At 41.1% G+C, this 17,596-nt stretch overlaps 1 protein-coding gene across 6 annotated transcripts; it reads left to right on the forward strand.

Moving 5' to 3' along the window:
- The first annotated feature begins 3,888 nt into the window (after positions 1 to 3,888).
- Positions 3,889 to 17,300, forward strand: LOC117302471 (E3 ubiquitin-protein ligase MYCBP2-like). Of its 6 annotated transcripts, none has more exons than XM_033786426.1 (5): positions 3,889 to 3,929; positions 5,774 to 5,908; positions 9,754 to 9,935; positions 16,393 to 16,500; positions 17,078 to 17,300. In XM_033786426.1, the coding sequence occupies exons 2-5, from the start codon at positions 5,875 to 5,877 to the stop codon at positions 17,276 to 17,278; spliced, it is 525 nt and encodes a 174-aa protein (XP_033642317.1). In that variant the 5' UTR covers positions 3,889 to 3,929; positions 5,774 to 5,874; the 3' UTR covers positions 17,279 to 17,300. The 6 variants fall into 6 exon arrangements, 4 of the variants coding, with proteins under 4 accessions (XP_033642317.1, XP_033642318.1, XP_033642319.1 ...); XM_033786427.1 differs by lacking the exon at positions 3,889 to 3,929 and adding an exon at positions 5,008 to 5,311; XM_033786428.1 differs by lacking the exon at positions 3,889 to 3,929 and adding an exon at positions 5,348 to 5,475.
- Positions 17,301 to 17,596: the final 296 nt, after the last annotated feature.

A 17,596-nucleotide genomic window follows, 5' to 3' on the forward strand; every position in this document is an offset into this window, starting at 1 on the left:
GTTCTTATAAGACAGTTTATTCATTCTTATTGTTGGAGAGAGAAAGCTGAAACAGTTGTGCCACATCACGCGATACGTGCGACGCGCACAGCATTCCCTTTTAAGGAGTTGTTAACCCGAGGGCGGCGGAGGGCTTTACCATTTCATAGCTGGATGGAGGGTTCTCCCAAGAATGTTAACATTACAATTACCATTGGAGTAAAAGGGTCCTATCTCTATGGTTATATAGATACAAAATGTCATGTTGTACATGTATGCATGGACTTGGAAAAGTAACCATTTAGTTACACTGTTATCAGAGACTGTGTGGTCTCAACATTTCAAACGGTGTACTCGGCTCTTCAGAGCATACTGCTCAAAACGTTGAGACCACACCTGCTCTTTTCAGAGCCAGTCAAGAGCCAAATATGTGAATCTCCACGAGTTGGACTCTCACTATGATGATGCAGAAGATGGAGTGCCATAGAGACAACAAAGTTGATCACCACTAGTTACGAAAGTCATGGATCTGATTGGAAGGTAAAGTACACCACTCACCAATAGACATGGATTGCACATGACATCATTGACCACCAAAAATCGTGAATGCGTATAGGTATATATTGGCTAAGAGTTGTGCGTAGCTCGGACACGTGCACTTTTCCTTTGTTTATAATTAAGTATTGCGGTCGATGACGCTATGTGCAATCCACCTATAGACCACTCTCAGATGATGTCACTATTTGATCACTCACCATGCTGGAGTACTCTAAATGAATACAACAGTTTTCCTGATTATCTATCCAGTGCAGCTTAGGGTGGCCTCTGCTACAACTTGTACCCTACTATAACTGCATTGGGTAGAGAGCATAACCTGAGAGCAAAACTTCAGCTCTAACACCTGCACCGTCATCTGTAAGACACCAACACACAATCAGCTCAGCCAGCTTTTTATTTGTGATAAAGTCTCTGCTAAGACTTTTAAAATTTGCTCAATCATTGATTTTCTTTTTTAATTGAACTGGTGTACATTGAAGCAATTTTGACCTCTTATTCAAATTTCTATTAATTTACTAAATAGAGATATAAACAGTTGGCATGGTTTGTTTTACATCATTATAGTGGGGACTAGGTACTGCGCATTTTAACAAGCGTGTGAAATCTTGAATTGATTATTGACGCTCTTTTTTTTCTCACTTTTTCTAAACTCAACATGTTCTGTAAATGAAATGCCCAATATGCAAAACTTAACACCTTTTCCAGACTGATTTCCCTGGTCTTATACAAATATTTTTTACTGGTGCTGTTAACTTTGTCGGGTGAGCCCCTGACAAGAGCTACTATCGAACGATCTTTCAACCTTTTGTGGTGACATCATTCACCTTGGGCCAGCCCCAAGTGACCCGTTCCACAAACAGGGCACTTTGGCTGACTTGGGTGAGCCCCTGGAAACAGTGGAATGATGTAAAAGCTATTTGACTGTAGGGGCAGACCGGGGATCGACCCAGGGAAGGCATCGAACGCGCCCATAGTGTTAGTGTAACACGTTAAATATGGGTGTCACTTGATAACATTAGCAGGGCAGGCATACAACTAACACGCGTTACACTGTGCTCTTTTGGCTAAACAGTTCTATTTTATTTTGAACTACACTCCGTTACACTGTGCTCTTTGGGCTAAATACAGTACTACTACTATTTTATTTGGAACTGTTTATTTATGAAGCGATACAGAGATATATATCCAGAGAAGTGTCGAGATGAGAAGATAAGGCAAGAATAGACAAGAAGACTGGATTGGGCTCACAGTGCATTTATTTTGCAATGGGCTAGCCAGAAGGTCTGTCAAGGAGAGCAGACTAGAGAAGAAAGACCGAAAGGGAAAATAGGACATTTATACATTGGTCAGTGCATGGAGGAAGAACAGTGTGACATGGTCTTAGGATACGTTGGGATTAACCCTACGTTGGAATGCAAAGATCTGGTCTGTGAGTGTCAATTTGACCCACAAAGCTGGGCTCAACTAAACCCCAAAAACTATTGGAACCCCACGCTGCGAGGCCCAGTAAACCATTCGCTGGAACGCAACTGACCTGCTACTTCCGGTCTATTTTAGCCAAAACGACCATGGCAGAAAAGGTGACGTCATCCTCGTGTATGGATCGGCAGCGAGTACTAGCGTGTCTGTATGAACAAGCAAACAATCTGTCTCTCGCGTCTCTCCGCTGGCGGCCTTCCTGACAGTGCTGGTCCCCGGTGTTTGTCTCCTTCGTCGAAAAAATCCAAGTGGAGTTCGCAAGAGAACAAGTTCTCATTTTTAGTAGCATTTTTTTAAATTAATGCAGGTTTATGACAACGAACAGATTTTGTTTTTAACCAAGAAAGTGGCACCTAAACACAGCTAGCTACACACACAGGACCGAGAATTGACACCAAAGTTTGGGTTCGAAAAACTAGGTTGTACTGGTTCATTCCCCCAACAACTTTATTTAACAGTGATAAGATCAAGCCAAAATGTTTGGTACCAGACTAATGTTTGATTGAAAAACCATTTTTTTTAAAGTAATATGAGCATGTGTGTAGGCTACGACTTCTCAACGACTATAGTTGTGAGATATTTCGAATTTCGAATTGCGTTGTTGCTGGGGCCAAGGATATGAAGTGTTTGGCCGTATTTGTTGGGCTACATGATGACCATGAGGTTCGTATAGTGGAACGAAACCCTGTGGAAAACGCATGCGCAATGTAATGAACCAGAACCAGCCATGATGGGGGAGGGTCGCCGATGCATGACCCAATATTCAACCTCGTGGGCTAGTTCAGTCCGTTCGATGAGAACAAACCATAGAGCTGTATATATTGACTAGAGCGCTAACACCCCGTTATACACGCACTAAGGTTTTGAAGCCGTGTGGGCGCATCCATGTTTATGTACAAACCAATACAAAAGCTTGAAATTGTGCACGGCAATTGTACGGCTATTTGCATGATAGTGCGTTTGTTCTTTTTTATGTGCCACCGAAGCAAAAAATGCAGTAAATGTGAACGCACAATCTGCTGATCAGCGCACAAACTGCGAGCATCATGTGCGTCATGATTAAAAGGCGCGTTTACTTTTATTTAGTACGGCAATCAAGTCGAAGTTACGGTTTTCGTAGCGCGGACGTACGCGCGCGAGTGGACAGTTGCGTACGTATACGCACACGCAGAATGTAAAATAATCGCGGCAATGTGTGTTCTCTTAAAATTCCGAATTCACGCAACACATCAAACATGTCTGCGCCCAGGGTGGCTTCAAAACGCAGAGCAAGTTAGCGCTCTAGTCAATATATATATAGCTCTATGGAACAAACCCACTGAGTGAATGCAAGCCCATTTTGGATTAAGTCATTTTTATTTTTTGGACATCTGAGGCGCTTGGAATAAGGGTTAGTTTAACTATGGAGCAATAAATTAACTCCTCCTCTGAACCTACCCAATGAAGGCAGCCAGAGGTCATGAAAATAAAAACACATAAATATTGTCAAATCCCAGACAGCCAGTCTGGACACATGGTGTTCTGGTTGGCAATTGTAATTGGGATGGGCTGTGTGTGAAAATGAGAGGCCCTGCAAAGTACAACCTTACATTAGCCATGAACTGTCCGAAATTGTCAGACTCTGGTGTTTCTAGCCTCTGGGCAAAGATTATAGTTGTTTAATCAAATGAGATTCAAGTGCAACCATGATTAGCTAGACTGTAAAGGATACAAGTTGGTAAGGATTAATCATTTTGTTCCCTCCTATTTGCAGAGGATTGACTCGGACCCGTGCTGCCTTGGATCTAAAGCTTACCTCTACTTCAAGATGTGTCCTGCAGCATGTGCCGCAGCAGGAAAATGGATCATCTACTGGGCATCCACTTTGACTATGAGATCTTGAAAGCAGTTGTTGATATTGTTTTAAAGATAAGGTAGGCTACTTTATAGGTTGATGCCAAACTGGCTAAAATATACTTTAAAAGTAGATCTAGGTGACTTTTTGCTTCACCAACAAACGCCTAACAACAGGGAAAATCCATGTGCCGTTCAGCCATTCAGCAATTCATGGCAGAGTTTCAGATGGGCCTTAACAATACGTTCGGTCAATTGGCCTATTTGACTTGAGTTATGTATGTTGAGCAGCCATCTCTACAGAAGTATTAATGCCTTCCTGAACCTGTTATAGATTCTCACAGAAATATCAAAGTCTCCCTTCCTTTGAATTTCTAGGCCAACTTTCGCTCACCTTGGCATCAACCAAGGTGGCAACTACCACAAGGGCCCAATCTCATAAAGTCTGCAACCACAAAACTTGCTAAGCACAGAACAGTATTGCTATACAGGAACAGGTTACCAGCCAAAATTAGTTAGTTTGCTTTGTTGTAAATGGTGCTCATCCCACTCAATTTTGACTTGGCAATGAAATTTGTCAAGCAGTATTCATCTATGTTTTCTAATTTGTATTGTTTGTTTAATTGCTGTCCCTTTGTTTACTACACATACATATTCTGCTTCATAGTTATATTTACATTGTTTAACCATGGTTAAACCTTTGTGTAGTTATCTACCGTAGTGATATGTATTTATTTATTCGTCTATTTAGTGCTGTTTTCCTGTTTTGTTCTGTAATCTTGTAACGGGCACATCCGCCACAAGCCTCGGCTTTTAGGATGATGCCTCCATGTGATGTGAATGTGGAAATAAATGTTTTATTGATTGATTGATTGATTGAAAGAAGATGGTTCTGGGTCAAGCTAATTTTGAAGATGCCTAACTTGCTTTTTGTGAAACCTGGCACCTGTTTTACCATGAAATAATTACAGTATATGGTATTTTTGAGACCCCAAAACAAAATAAGAAAAAAGAAAGTAAAAAGGTTTTGTTATTTATGCCTAATAGGAAAATCTTGTTCATCTGAAATTTTAATTGTTGGTGTTGAATGAAACCAGCACTTCATTATTCCACAGCAGTTTGGTACAAGATTCTTTAAGGGAGGACCAGCAACTTGGATGATGTCACACAGTATCAAAGGAGGAGGTGCTTTTGAGCCACGCCCACAGACCAACTAATCTTGGCATCACCATGGACCGTACACTCACCTTCAAACCTCACCCCCAGAAAGCTGCCAAAATTCGGAGCCAAAACAACCTGATGCTTGCTGGTACAACCTGGGGAGCAAAGGCAAAGACACTCCGCTCATTTGCTCTAGCTCTCTGCTACTCAGTGGCTGAGTAATGTAGTCCAGTCTGGAGGAACTTCGTCCACACCGGCCTTGTCGACGTCCAACTCAACAACACCATGAGAACCATCACTGGTGTAGTTTCTTTACAAGTTCAGATTGGCTCCCAATCCTGAGTAACATTGCCCCTCCAGACGTCTGTCACATTCACACATGCATACATACAGGACTAGCGCCCTCTAGAGTCTAACCCCTACTCATGTACCCTTTTTCATCAAGATGGCAGCCAAGTGTTTAACGTGATTAAAACTACCAAAGTTCATGATACAAGCTGAGTCCCTCTTTCTCTCTAAATGCCAGCAGGAGGCATTACAACGTCCGAATGCAACAATGCATAAATTAACATATAAAATAACAAACCTGTGAAAATTTGAGTATGTCATGAGACATAGTGAGAAACCTTATTAATTTTCAGCATGCAAACATGTCATGGTTCTAGTATGAACTTCAGATCAAATTTGAACAGTGTTGTTTTTTTTCTTACTAATTCTGTAGAGTACGTTTCACATAAAGTGCTGAATTATTCTTTTTCTTTAGTTTTGTCCGAGATCAAGAGAAGACACCGCACCCCCAAGTAGAAGATCATGAAGTACCAGACTATTTCTCATGGAAGAAGCCAAAGCTTGCTCTAACATCTGATGAACTCAAGTGAGTCCGGAAACAAGTCTACAAGTGAGTCATAATTTTGATGTAAATGTTTTACTTAAAACCTTCTGGCGGAGATCTTACCCCAAGTTTGTAGTCAGAAGTTTGAATCCATTGAAGGCTGCAGTCATGAGGTTTTTCCATACCTAAAGCGGGGCCCGACCCCACGCCATAAATGGTATGTCCCCCCAAAGTCAAGAAGGATTGACGCCCGTGGTATGTTGGAACATAGCTGTCGATGCTGTTTAAAAAAGAACAACTTTTGTAGAATATATAGTGCTGTATATCTTTTGTGTTTTTGTTAAATAAAATGCACTATGGGGTTATTATTTGTTTAAATTGCTGATAGTATCCCACCTCCAAAAGGTTTATTTAAGTGCCAAATAATGGCTCAGAATGCATGACAGAGCATCTAGTAGCCCAACAAAATCCGGGGCCCTTAAACAGGGTGCGGACCCCAGGCCATATTGGCTTCGCATACCGTGTCTTTGGCAAAACCCAGCACCCCTTGGAATAAAAGTACTCTTGCGGGCCTGTGTAATAATACTATATCGGTAGACATATATTCTGGAGTAATGTAATGATTTATTATTGACGTGACTGATTCATGCTGGGAATGTTAATATCACACTTGTCCAAGTTGAAGATCAGACCGTATTTGCGAGCTATGTGCATGAGGTTATGAAGGTTTTTGTTGTGTTCCTCCATATCATACCCAAACACTGCAACGTCGTTGGCTATGCCGATGGTACCGGGGCGTTGCTCCAATATCATGTCCATTTTCTCTTGGAAAATATCTTGGACCAGTACCCGTGAAGTGCGTCAAGTTTGCTGAAGACCCGTGCACCACTGAACTTGTGGGTAATCTCCTCGAGCATTGGCGTTTTGTGATACGTGCGTTTGGAGGCTCGATTTAGGTCTTTTGGATCGAGGCAGATCCGAAGTTGGCCGTTGGCTTTCCTGCTAAATGCAAGTGACGACACCCAGTCTGTGGGCTCTATCACCTTGGCTATTACATTTAACGCTGACGTCCTGTCAAGTTCGGCTTTCATTTCATCCTTGAGCTGGATGGGGTATTTGCGAGGCGGTTGTACGGAAGGTTGCGCGTCCTCGTGCAGCGTAATGTGAAATTGACTAGGAAACTTGCCAATACCGGTAAATCGATCCGGATATTGGGCTTTGAGGTCCTTCTTGTTGCGTATGGGCCCCAAATTTGCGATTTTAGACGTTGGCGTTGGCGTTGCGGGTGTACGTATGGCACAATTCATCGTGAGGAGTTTGAGTGCGTGTGAACTTGGCAGTTCAATAATTGCAGGTCCTGTTGCGTCAGCAATGAAGAACTCTGCGTCTATCCACTCACCACTGTTGAATTTGCATGGAATTGTTATACTGCCATGCTGCGGTATTTGTGTGCCATTGTAAGCTGTGAGAATTCCCTTTACCGGGGTTGTAGCGCCAAGTTTTGGAAATCCTTCTGCGTCCAACAATGTGGGGAACATGCGGCGAAATAATCGGAGGGGGATGATATTTCCCTGTGCACCCGTGTCAACTTTTGCTGTGAGCGTGTGATTGCCTGGCCGTTGTTTGAGATTGATGTTGAGCGTCGTGAACACTTGATCGCGATTGTCTACGCACTTGTTGTTGGTATTGTTTATACCGTCGATCTGTTGCGTGATTGTGACTGTCTCAAAGCTCATGTTCTCAAAGTCATTGGATGCATCATCCATGTCCTGTTGCTGGTCATAGTGAACCTCACTTTGACGTTTATTAGGTTTCGGAGTGTTGCTTCTCCTGTACGATCCGCGAGGTCGACTATCCGTTCTGGGTCGTGGTTTGCGTCGCTGTTGTTGGCTTTGTCCTTTTGCCAGCAGAGCTGAGGCATACCTGTTGCCAATGTCCAGTTTTACCACATTTTCTGCATGTAGTGCCGTATGCTGGGCATCCATCTCTCGGCTTGTATGGATGACTGCCCCCGCAGTTTTTACATTGACCGTGAAGTTTTACCATATCCACCTTGGCATCGTGTCCTATGTTGCCGAGTTGAGCCATGTGGTTCACACTAGCTTCATGTGTGCGGCATATGTCGAGAGCATCCTGCAAAGACAGCTTGTCGTCCTTGCCTAGCAATTTCTTCTGCGTCTGCGTGTATTTGATACCAGAAATCAGTACCTCAATGATGCGTTCCTCGAGTGCAGAATTTTCCTTGAACTGACATTTCATGGCCTTTGCCTTGCAACGTGTATAAAAGTCATCAACAGACTCTGAATCAATCTGTTTGTACCGCTGAAATTCAAGCCGGTGTATTCTAAAGTTCTCATGAGGCTGTACATGCTTCGAAAACTTATCCCATATGTTTGTGGGATCTTGTAGCTGTTCATCAGTGAGGCCCCAGGTGTTGAAAATCCTGAGCCCCTCGCGACCTGCCCATAAAATTATGTAGTTGTGCTGCTTATCAGGTACAATGTTCTTGACCTGGAACCACATATTTGATGTCTGCTTAAACTCTTTATAAGCCTGAGGGCGATCTGGATGGCTCCAGTCCATCTTTGGATGAGGTATTGTATCAGCCATTGCGTGAAAATACAGTTAAAATGTTTGTATCACAATATGCGTGTAGTTGTTTTTGTGTTTTATGCAGTCTACACGGTACGTGGTACACGTATGGTACGTAGCGTTGATTTACATGTACTGTAACTCACGTGTCAAAATGACGGAATGTGTCCGTCCAGCAGTGCCGTTCGTTGGATTTGTTCTGTCCAATCGGATCAAATTCTGTACACAGTTATTGCTAAAACTTGATGAGACACTTGCCTGATCCTTTGCTGCCACCATGTAATAATACTATATCGGTAGACATATATTCTGGAGTAATGTAATGATTTATTATTGACGTGACTGATTCATACAAGATACAAGATTACTGTTTACTGGGCAGAGTACCTGGATCGACCTAGTGACGTACTGAGGTCACGGTATATTACTGCGCTGTGTGTATATAAAGTAGTACCTTCACAGCCTGGAAGTTTCATACCTCACCCTGAGGAAAATCATGTTTTGTCCCTGACAGCTTACCTGTCTTGCACCAAGTACAGCCTTTTAGGAAACCAAGGTTCTGGGGAGTGTCGTAGCCGAGCGGTTAAGAGCACCGAATTCAAACTCTGGTGTTTCTCAACAGCAGAGTGTGGGCTCGAATCCCCAGCCGTGACACTTGTGTCCTTAAGCTTCGTCCTTCGGATGGGACGTAAAGCCATTGGTCCCATGTATTGTGTAAACGCATGTAAAAGAACCCAGTGCACTTATCGAAAGAGAAGGGGGTTCGCCCCGGTGTTACTGGCTGGATTGGCAGCATATTGCGCCACAGCACCTTGTAAACCATTACATGGTGCTTAATAAGGATTGGTCTTATATCTCAAAAATTCGCCCCACTCCTTGCAGTAACACTGTGAAGTAATGCAGAAAATGATCTGCCTTGATAAAATGTTTTCAGTAGTCCGTTCTGTATCATTTTGATAAAATCAATGAACATTTTTGACCTCGAAATCTGAAAATGTTTTGATGCCGGCATCACAGATGTTTTTATATTTTTGACTAAAAATTCAACTTCACAAAGTTCTCAATAAACTTCAAATTGTTTCTCATATACCCTTTCAACAGAGATAAAATGTGTTCAGTATTCCGTTCTGTATCATTTGAAAACTTCATCCCTGTGCCACTGATGGGTGACTGAATTTCACTGGGTGCTTCTCAAAAGTTTGTCTGTCTTCATGCCTTCCAACTTCCCCTGATCTCATCAGCGAGTCAACCTTTAAGAGACAAACACTCTCTCTGTTTCACTGGAAACATTTTCAGCTGTTTTAATAACACTGTGTTAGGTCATTTTCCCTCCAAACTGCAGGTGAAAGCTGAGACAAGACAGTGGCCACCTCTACACCCTACGCCTCTTCTTCCCGCCCTGCAATCTTACCTGCACCATTCCACTTGTACTACTTGCTGCTTTCCATATAGTCCAAGAGTCTCTGCGCCTCTGATGACGCATACAGCGTATAGCCTTAAGGTAATCCATGCTTACTGTTTGCTTTTCTGCTAGTAATCTTGATTATATATGCACATGTAATAACTCTTTTTCCCCATAAAAAGCAGAAGTCTCTGCAAATACTTTCAACAATGGCAACCAATGGGACAACACTTGGTTGATTTTGTCTTCCAATATTTAACTGGAACCTACTATAGAGGAAGTTTAATTGAGAACTTCACAAAAATCCAAATATATCTTGAACTTTTACTCATTAACCCAGTCAGCACTGATAACATGTCTTCAGTAGTCTGTTCTGTGTCGTTTGAAACCATAAAATCACCGAAATATGTCTGACCCCAAATCTGAACATTGTCCAATGCCAGCATGGCAGATTTTTCAGATTTTTTACTAAAAACTCAACATAAACAAATTCTCAATGTGTCTCAAACTTTGGTAGATTGACTCAGTCTGCACTGATGAAGTCTTCAGTAAACTGTTCTGTTTCATTTGAAACCATAAAATCACAGAAAATTGTCTGACCCCAAATCTGAACATTGTCCTATGCCAGCATGGCAGATTTTTTAGATTTTTTACTAAAAACTCAACATCAACAAATTCTCAATGTGTCTCAGTCTACTTTAAAAACATCTTTTTTTCATTTTTCATTGACCAACTCACCAGGGCCCAACTTCATAACGTTGCTTAATGGTAAGCAAATTTTCGTGCTTGCTGTAGCAGAAAAAATTGCTAAGGTGCAAGCGTACAATGTACACAGGTTAGCAGAAGAATTGGACAGCCCTTTTGCGCGTTTACCGTTGATTTGCATTGTGACGTCATATTATTTTGTGCGGTAAGCACCGGAAGGTTAGCATGCCTCTTCGTGTGCTTACGGTTAGCAGCGCTATGAAATGAAAATCACGCAGTAAGCACAAAATCAGCCGCTAAGCCGTGCTATGAAATTGGGCCCTGATCCAATGCAATGTGTCTCTTTAATAGCCAACTTTCAAATGCGGGCTAAGATGACCCTTTGACTTGTCCCAGAAACTGCCACAGAGGGTATGTTATTGTCAGCTTGTCATTGTGAACTCGTCAGGTACTTTGATGTTATTTCTATCTAAAGACAACAGTATGTCAAGGGAAAGAAACAGTAGTCTACATACTCTGTCAACATTGTGTTTTAGAAATGGTTATTTTAAATATTTTGTAACTAAAATGTTGAAGTCGAAGAACTTTTTCCAGTTTCATTGAAACAGTTGAACTTTACTTTTCATTTGGGTGTATTAGCCGGCTGGAATAAAAGTCGCAGAGTTTGTTGAAAGCTTTAATGGTCCAAAACAACAGTATTACAGTTTTTTATTTCTTTCATTGTCTTCAGAATTGAATTGATGCTGTGCAATTGAACAACATTTATTTAAAGGCAGTGGACACTATTGGTAATTACTCAAAATATTAGCATAAAACCGTTCTTGGTGATGAGTAATGGGAGAGGTTGATGGTATAAAACATTGTGAGAAACGGCACCCACTGAAGTGGCATAGTTTTCGAGAAAGAAGTAGTTTTCCATGACTTTGATTTCGAGACCTCAGGTTTAGAAATTGAGGTCTCGAAATCAACCATCTTAACGCACACAACTTCCTGGGACAAGGGTGGTTTTTCTTTCATTATTATCTCGCAAGTTCGATGACCGATTGAGCTCAAATTTTCACAGGTTTGTTATTTTATGCATATGTTGAGATACGCCAACTGTGAAAGCTAGTCTTTGGCAGTTACCAATAGTGTCCACTGTCTTTAACTATTGTTTGAAGTTTTGCATGATGTGGATAAATTTGAAGAAATTATAAATACATGATGAACTTAAGGGTACACCTATATATCTTTAGTGGGAGTGTTGGCTCTGAAAAGAGCTGTTGTACTTTGCTCGTCTTCAGGAGAATGCAGGACTACCGGTGGTGATGGAGCTTGTGAGTTGGTTACTGGCTGGATGTGCAGGTAACCTTATTCCGGTAAGCATAATTTTGCTGGGCTTACATGTACATGTAGCTATTTTGTTGTGTTTAAACAGCTCTATGAAATTGGTGCTGGTCCAATTAGTGCAATTAAATGTAGTTTTATAAGACATGAAGGTTTGCATGGTGGAATGATAATGAGAAATATTTTTGTGGTGGGTTGGATTAGGTAATTTTATGAATTGTTATTGTTTGTTTCACTCAGGGTATATCCGCCCACTCAGAAGCCATCCAGCCAAAAGTCACCCCACAACCAAAGGTGAGTGTGGTGTTTAAAACAAATTGTTTATTTGTAATAAGGCACATTTCAAAACATTCCGGGAGCCTTTTAAAAATCAGTTTAGTTGTATCCTTTTTTTCCTTTTTTTTTCAAGTGCACATCGGACAAGCAGTAGGCAAGGAGGTTACCCAACCAACCCTGTTTTTATGCCATAATCTATAATTTTTATTCGGCTTGAAAAGAAAAGAAGAAAAACCAGATGAATAACGCAGTGGTTACAGGAAAAAAACATTTGACCGATAATTTTTTATTTTCTTTAGCAAGATAATAATTAAAACTACAAAAAAGTCAAATTGACCGAAATATCTGTTCCACCAGTCAGGCTGAGAATTGTTTTCATTTCCTGGCTCTATAAATGCTATACCACACTGAAGAACAAACCTATTGATGTTACAAATCATTTGCCCTTTGAGTTTGATATTGGTTTAGAAGCATGTCTGTAGAAATCCAGCACTTGTATGCCTACTTTGTTTAATGCTAATCCCCTTGTTGTTTCCTTTGAATTTCAGGACTCGTGCAGGTGTGCCCCTTATGCACAGCGCACACGTGAGATTTGTCTTGCTAACCAGAGAATGCTGAGGCAAATTCTTACTCTACTAAATTCAGACCGGACATACCAGAGCAGCAGCACGTTTTCTGACCATCATGACGAAGAGGCCTACATAGCGGACAATGAGGAGACACCCCCAAAAGAAGTGCCAGAGAATAACTTTGACATGTCGCCAACAAAGATTTTTGCTCTAAGGAAGACAAGCTCATCCATCCCCAACCTGGCACTGCTGTTGTCCGGCAACTTTTCACAGAAGAAGAAATGGCTTCATCCAATTGCCGTGGAGTGAAAGGCAAACAGCAACTGGACAGCACACGAATGAACTTTGTTAAAAAAGCTATCGGTGCGTATGCCCCAGTTTCACCTAGGTCCTATGATGTGTATTGGAAAAAACAGTGTGTGTCAGCTATAGATGAAGGTTGTAGGAGGCTGAAGAGGTCAAAAGTAAAGTTGAATTTAAGCTAGTTGCCCCTTTTTATTATATCAACCACACTATGAATAAATCTGTTACTCTCGATAATCGAAAAACTATAATTGTTTTAATGCTTCTCAAAAGCGTAAAGCATTTTATGGAATAATATTTCAACGGAAGTCTTTCACCATTACCTTCTGTAGATCTGTCTAGTAAATTATGGATATGATGAGCTTTTCAAAGAATTGTGGTTTCCTAATTATTGATTCAACTACAAAAATAATTTCATGTTAATAGTTATATTTGAGTGGAACAAATTTAGATACTTGTTGTTTCTGTCGTTTTTATTGTCTTCTGTGCCTTAAGCATCTTAAAACTCTTGTATTATCGTTTCCTTTTTTTTAATACGTTTTCATTATTACTGATAGTTGCTGGCCTTAATGATCGTATACATTCATTTGTTTTTCAACAATAATTTATTCTTTAAGGGAAGCCAATTTACTTTAAATAGATGTTTGTCTAGTACTGTAGAATTTTCTTAATAAAATTTTTACAACTTCTATACAGTTGTTTTTGTATTTTATAATAATATATTGTATGTATTCAAAATGTGGGGGCTCATGGTAATGATTTTGTTTTACTCTGAATAAAAAGGAAGTTGTACATCAAAATCACAACATGATATTTGTTCATTTTGGATTGCTATGTACATGTAAGGAGTAATACCTCTAACTTGAAAGGCCTGTGAAAACAATTCCCCACTCCTTGTAGCTGCCGAGGTTCATCAAAGATTATGCAACATTTTTCCTTTTGTGGTAACTTGATACAAAGTATAACAACCCTTCAACTTTTGCTTTCCATACGCCGCCGCCGCTCCAGCAATAATGACATCAACGAGTACACAAGTTGGCAGACTTAAGTTTGAAACTTTCAAACTGAAAAGATCTTTGGATGCAGACGACCAATAATGTCCATAATAATAGGATATTAAAAAAAAACAAATGTGTGCAAAATTAGGAGACAATTTTATAATAAAGGGAACTACATGTGTACCTACATGTATATCGTTTTGGAACCGATGATATTCAGTTGGAGAGGAAGGGTTACGTACCGCGATCGTCGCAAACAAAAGTATTATTATTTTTGTGCACACCAGTAGTGAAGCGATGTACATGTATCTTCATCACACGATTAAAAAAAAAATAGATTAAAGTTCTTGCATTTCTCCAGCTCCTTTGTCGATAAAAATAACAGTTTAAATGGTTTAATATACCTTGCAGATGTTCTTAACATAAATAAACAACTGTTTGTTTACTTTTCCTAGTAGAAAACATCAGTTTAGTTATAAGATCCCCGCCATCCCGTCGCTCAGAATAGGGACTTTTCGTTTTCGACGACGGATGGTTCTGCGACGGTTGTTCAGCTTAACGTTGTCGTTTTTAGCACAACGAAGATTCATCCCAAGTACTGTCGTAGAAATTGAGGGACGACCGTCCTCAAAGCCGACGCATGCGCAGATGTCGCCAAATGTCATCTTTACCGTCGCAGAACCATCCGTCGTCGAAAACGAAAAGTCCCTACTTGGTGGAAAGACGGTGTTCTGGGTGCACGGCAAAGTGCAGAGCAGGAGGCACTCGTGCGAGAGTTGGCTCGTGGAGGCCAGCGGCGCTCCGTCCCCCACGAGCGTTAGCGTGAAGACCCGGTCCGTTATTAAAGTGGGGCCGAGGGGGGCTGCGGGGCTCTCGCCCGGCTGCAGTGGGGGCCCGGCACGGGGCCCCGACTTGGTGGAAAGAATAATCATGTCAAGACAAACAGTACGCAATACACAGATGGTGGACTGTACTTTCACGGAAGAAGAAACATGTACATGTACACGTAGTCTGGTTCGCCCAATGCCTGAGGGGATAAAGCCTAGTGGCTCAGCAACACGTGTTTCTATTGGCTGTTTAATTTCTATTTAGCGCTTAACGGATGTTTTCATTGGTCGATTTTGCCCTATTGCCAGAGCACTGTGTAAAAGTATTCAACATCACGAAATAAAACGTTAGTCGTCGGCGGTGGTTTCTTATTAATTTAGCATCGTTTTTCTTGCGGGGAAATTGATTAAATATGACAGGTTGTGAATAAAACAACAATATTTTTGTATCAAGCATAAATGTTGCAAACTGTAAACTGCAAATGTCCCATTGTTGTTTTTTAAAAGATGGGAGTTTGGACAAAAAATTACCAAGCCCGTTTCCAGGGGTCTTGAATCCACATATACAGGTAAATGTTGAGAACGAGTGTAGTTGGCAAGGGGAAATCCCAGGCTGAGCAATATTTTGAGAAACACGTGCAGCACGTCACGGACCCTCATTGGGCAACACATTCGGTTGTCACTTTTCATGAATGAAGTGGACGGGATCAAATCGTTGAAACATTTGACTAGCTGGGTCGTAATTGTACAGGTGCAATACAACGTGTCAACAACACAATTCACTGTAAATCTCCAGTATAAGAAAAGCAAGGGAAGCGAGCTGAGAAAATCGTCTCAAAATGTGGTGTGCCAAATCGTCTTTTTTTGTAAAGAAAATATGAATTTCCTGAGTTGATAGAGTGGAAATAAAGTCACAAGAGATAGGTGTGGTATTTTATTAAATATTTATAGTGAAATTTAATTATTTTATTGAGGTGTATAAACCTCCAAACGATCGACAGCGCTGTTTTTGTTATGGGTATGGTACTACATGTACATTGTGTACAGCTATTGTATTGATCAGAACAGTTTTATGCATCAATGATTGTCAAACAATAGCCCCCGTTAAGCCCACGAAGCCGTTTGCGGGTTGCGGGGGCCATTTGGGTGGCCCCCGCAAATCTCTTGCGTGGTCCCCGTTACTTTTCTCGAGGGCCCCCTCACCCCCGCGGGTAATTTGCGGGGGTCCCCGCCACGTACTCGTTGCCCCTCGCGGGTTACCCTCGGGGGCTTGGAATTACTTGTGGTTGGTGCTGTACGTAGATAAATCTCTTTCGATAAAAACGCCTTTGCACATTTAAGAGCGAAATTTGATAAAGACGCACATACTCTTTCCCTGATGGCGGGAAGAGTATGGAGTCCCAACTGTTGAGTCCTCCCATTTATCTCACAACCACCATCATCAAAAGAGATTTATTTAGATGGTATCATCGCAAATATGTTTCATAATTAAATGCATTTATGTTATTATGTTTCAATGTTAATGTTGGTCTTTTCTCCCTGGTTTCTCCAGGCTTACTATGGAGGTGAAGCTTGCTGCGATCAAGATATTGGAATACAGGGTGACTATGACCTAACTGAGTTAGTGTGTGGAGCATGCTCAGATGTATCCAGGGCTCAGGTAGGGGGTTTTACGCCAAAAATTAATTTCATGTTTTTATGTATTGTTTTAAACCTGGGGAGACCAACACTGTTTTTTTAATGGTGCCCAGTGAGACAATATCATTAAGCACAGACCTGAATAAGGGGGCAATTCCTCCCCCCACATACAAATACATGTATATTGAGCCAAAAGCATTATAAAGAACAAAGGGTCAAAATAAGTGTTGAGATAACTGTGAAATTACTGATTACATAGTTAACCCTTTTATGGATTATTTATTTGAGTATTAATTTGATCATATGGACACATTTATTGTTCATTCATTTGTGAAAGTCGACTACTCCAAACCAAGGTCACAATAGCATCCTCAAGCGTCCTCTTTCCCAATAAAAAAACTGTGTGGGCGTGCGGTCTCTATTTTTTGTTTTACAACTAGTTTTACGGTCGGCAAATAGAAGAGTTAATACAACATTTAGGGAATTCACAAGATATGGACAATTTTGATTAAAACATTTTGCAAACAATGAGTTTTTTTTCCAACCAAATTCCTCCAAACTCCAACGCTCCATCTTTCCTCTGATTTGATTGACCTCAGATGTGTCCAAAGCATGGGACAGATTTCCTGGAGTACAAGTGCCGCTACTGCTGTTCAGTTGCTGTGTTCTTCTGCTTTGGTCGAACACATTTCTGCAATGCTTGCAACGATGACTTCCAAAGGATCACCAGCATTCCAAAGCCAGATCTTCCTCACTGCCCGGCTGGTAAGAGTGTACTGGGGTTGGATAGGAAAGGATAGGGGGTGGAACATGGGTGATAGTTGAAGTGTTAGTGATAATTCCATAGTTCCCGATCAGTCAAAGTTGAATCTTGTGTCTCCAGTGACTATGCTCCAACATTCTGACTTGTAAATCATCATTCTCTGCAGAGTTTTTACATACCTGGCTTTATGCAGATTGGTACAGCTGGATTGAGATTTTGTAAGGGAGTTCTCAAAAACGAAAGAGAAAAAAAAGTGAATGTTCCTTAAAAGATACACACATTTGCTATGTAAATTGCGACGTAAATTTTTTGAAGTAGCGTGAAAGTTTGCAGCTGGCAACATGTTCCCACATCT

The sequence above is a fragment of the Asterias rubens genome, chromosome 18 (genome assembly GCF_902459465.1).
Source record: "Asterias rubens chromosome 18, eAstRub1.3, whole genome shotgun sequence".
NCBI lineage: Eukaryota > Metazoa > Echinodermata > Asteroidea > Forcipulatida > Asteriidae > Asterias > Asterias rubens.

What these genes read in the sequence shown, in the direction of transcription:
- LOC117302471 (XM_033786426.1), top strand. Translation starts at nt 5,875, where the DNA reads ATGAACTCAAGTGAGTCCGGAAACAAGTCTACAA. An exon ending in GTCCGGAAACAAGTCTACAA is followed by an intron (nt 5,909 to 9,753) that starts GTGAGTCATAAT and finishes ACACTGTGTTAG; the next exon opens with GTCATTTTCCCTCCAAACTG. An exon ending in ATACAGCGTATAGCCTTAAG is followed by an intron (nt 9,936 to 16,392) that starts GTAATCCATGCT and finishes TGGTTTCTCCAG; the next exon opens with GCTTACTATGGAGGTGAAGC.